The following is a 2500-nucleotide window of genomic DNA, read 5'->3' on the forward strand; positions in this document are numbered from 1 at the left end:
AGCTGAAAGATGACGTTCAAGTAGATTATTGTGCGTCTGAACTTTTGCGACACAAAAATGTTCATGATTTACTTGAAAAAGAAGGGGGGACCACACACACACACACACACACACACACACACACACACACACATGCCTTGCTGTGGGTACAAACTGTGTGCGTGTGTGTGTGTGTGTTCTAATCCACCAGATATGTGCCATTACATCTATTTAAGTCTCATTGTTTGCACAAACATGTCGACTCAGACTCACAGACACATTATAACCCGTCTGTCAACAGACACGATGATTAATGAGCTCGACTTTATGCTTCATTAAAAATTTGTGTGTGAACTTGCATTTGTGGCCTCATTAGGACCTTAAACACTGACAGTGTCAGGACCAGTAGACCTCATGGAGACCAGATCCTGGTCCTGATGAGGCAGAAACCTCATGTGTGAGGAACTGGAGCTAAGTTAGAGTTAAGGAATGGAAGACAATGCAGTGTCCTCAGAAGAATAGTGGCGTGGACCTGTGTGTGTGTGTGTAATCTCTTTTTGTCTCTCGACACACCTCCACTCGTCGCCACATCAAACCACAACCGCCGCCACACACTGCAGTGAGGAAACAGCCTGACGATCAAGAGAATAATAATAATAAAAAAACTCTTGTTTTTCCTCTTTTTATATTCCTGTCTCGTGTGATTTGATCAATGGCGAGAACACGGGAGGAAGAGAAAGAAGGAGAGGAGAGGAGGAGGAGGAGGAGGAGGAGGAGAAAAGTGTGGGATTAAGTGCTGACTAAATGTCGAAGATGGCAGAGAGAGAGAGAGAGAGAGAGAGAGGGACACGTATTTTGTTCATGTTTACGCCCGCGCAAACAAATGTTTCTCCCAAACCCTCTTGTTCCCTGTGACACAGGAAATCCCCTTTTTTCCTTTATTCCAGACATTAGTGTGTCTTAGTGTGTGTGTGTGTGTGTGTGTGTGTGTGTGTGTGTGTAACAGGAGTTATTTAACAACGCCGTCTTTCTTCAATGGTCTTTGATCAGCGCTTCCCCTCCGTCCTCTGATCACTCGTCAACAAAACGCACTCTTCTCTTCCGCTCATGCTCTTTGATAAGACCCTGATTAGAAAATCTATGCCATCATGCTGCTTTAGGTCTGCAGCCAAACTGCAACCTTTTGACCCTGAGGTCACACACACACACACACACACACACACACACACACACGCGCACACACACTCTCTCTCTCCGGGTCAGACGCAGCGCAGATCCTCCACGGCAGCAGGAAACAAAGCTTCAAGACCACAATACACAGTCATTTTAAGACCATGACACAGATTAACTGTCAGTTTTTGGACTTTCTGAAGGCACTACACGACCGATCAAGCAATCCTAATTTAATCCCAACAAAACACTGCTATTTTTATTCTAAAAACTCCCACTTGTTACCATCTATTCTGCTTAACACAACCATGAAAAGTGAAGGAAATTCAAAGGTCACACACGACACGTCGGTGACTCCTTCAAAGAGTGGATGTGCTGTGTTTGCTGAGACGCTACACTGCGCCCCCTATTGGCCACAGCTGTCATTGCAGATCATTGGAAAGAATATGATGCACATAGCCGTCATCATTTCAGATACAGTTACTGTGTGTGAAGCTTGACGGTGAGACAGGACCATTTTCTGTGTGTGTTCTAGTATTTACTGCCCATTTAGGAGAACAAGGAGACCAAAACCTGGTCCTAATGAGGCAGAACCCCATTTCTGAGGCTAATATTTGAATTGTGGTTAAGTTAAGGTAAGGGCTAAGGCTTTGTCTGAATGAATGTAAGTTAATGCAAGTCTTAAAATGGACATAAACACGAGAATGTGTGTGCGAGAGTGTGTTTGTTTGTGTGGAGTCGTACCTCCTTGCCGTCAGCCGGGTGTTTGAAGGCCAGGTTTCGGGGCAGCGACGCCTCGGCTCTGGTCAGCGGCGTCACCGCGCCGTCGCCCTCTGGCCCCGCCTCCCACGCAGTGTCTTTGACGATGTATGTGCACTTCTCCTCGAACTCGGTCTCCGTCCACCGAGTCATGTCTGCCTCCTCCACGTCCATGTCCATGTCCACGTCCGTGTCTGTCATTGTCTCTGCTCCGTCTGAGCCGGATCCAGCTCCGGCAGATTTGGTGATGGTGGTGATGGTGGTGGTGGTGGCAGTGGAGGCCATCTTGGGTCCGCGTGGCGAGTCGTCCTGCTCCATGGTGTGCGCCCCCTCACTGGTCAACATGGCCGTGCTATGAGAGGTCGCCTGAATCAGAGAGAGAGAGAGAGAGAGTTTTTCTTATTATTTTTTACCAAGAAACAAAAATAAAAGTGAAAGAAAAAGTTGAAAGAAATGGAAATGAGGAAGAAATGAAGATGAAAGCAGAGATGGAGCGGTGGAAAAACGATAAAAGTTAAAAAACAAGATGTGGGAAGAAGGAGATAAGAAGTAAAAAGGGGAAGAAAGGATTAGCACAAAAGAAGATAAAGAC

The 2500-nt window shown here is 46.3% G+C and overlaps 1 protein-coding gene across 1 annotated transcript in view; it reads right to left on the reverse strand.

Annotated features, from left to right (window-relative positions):
- Positions 1-2500, reverse strand: part of prdm1a (PR domain containing 1a, with ZNF domain) — a 13106-nt gene that overhangs the window by 8297 nt on the left and 2309 nt on the right. Inside the window, exon 2 of the mRNA XM_058648553.1 lies at positions 1894-2274. Within this exon, the coding sequence (XP_058504536.1) occupies positions 1894-2274 (381 nt within the window). The remainder of the gene's footprint in view (positions 1-1893; positions 2275-2500) is intronic.

The sequence above is a fragment of the Solea solea genome, chromosome 13, assembly GCF_958295425.1.
Source record: "Solea solea chromosome 13, fSolSol10.1, whole genome shotgun sequence".
NCBI classification, from domain to species: domain Eukaryota; kingdom Metazoa; phylum Chordata; class Actinopteri; order Pleuronectiformes; family Soleidae; genus Solea; species Solea solea.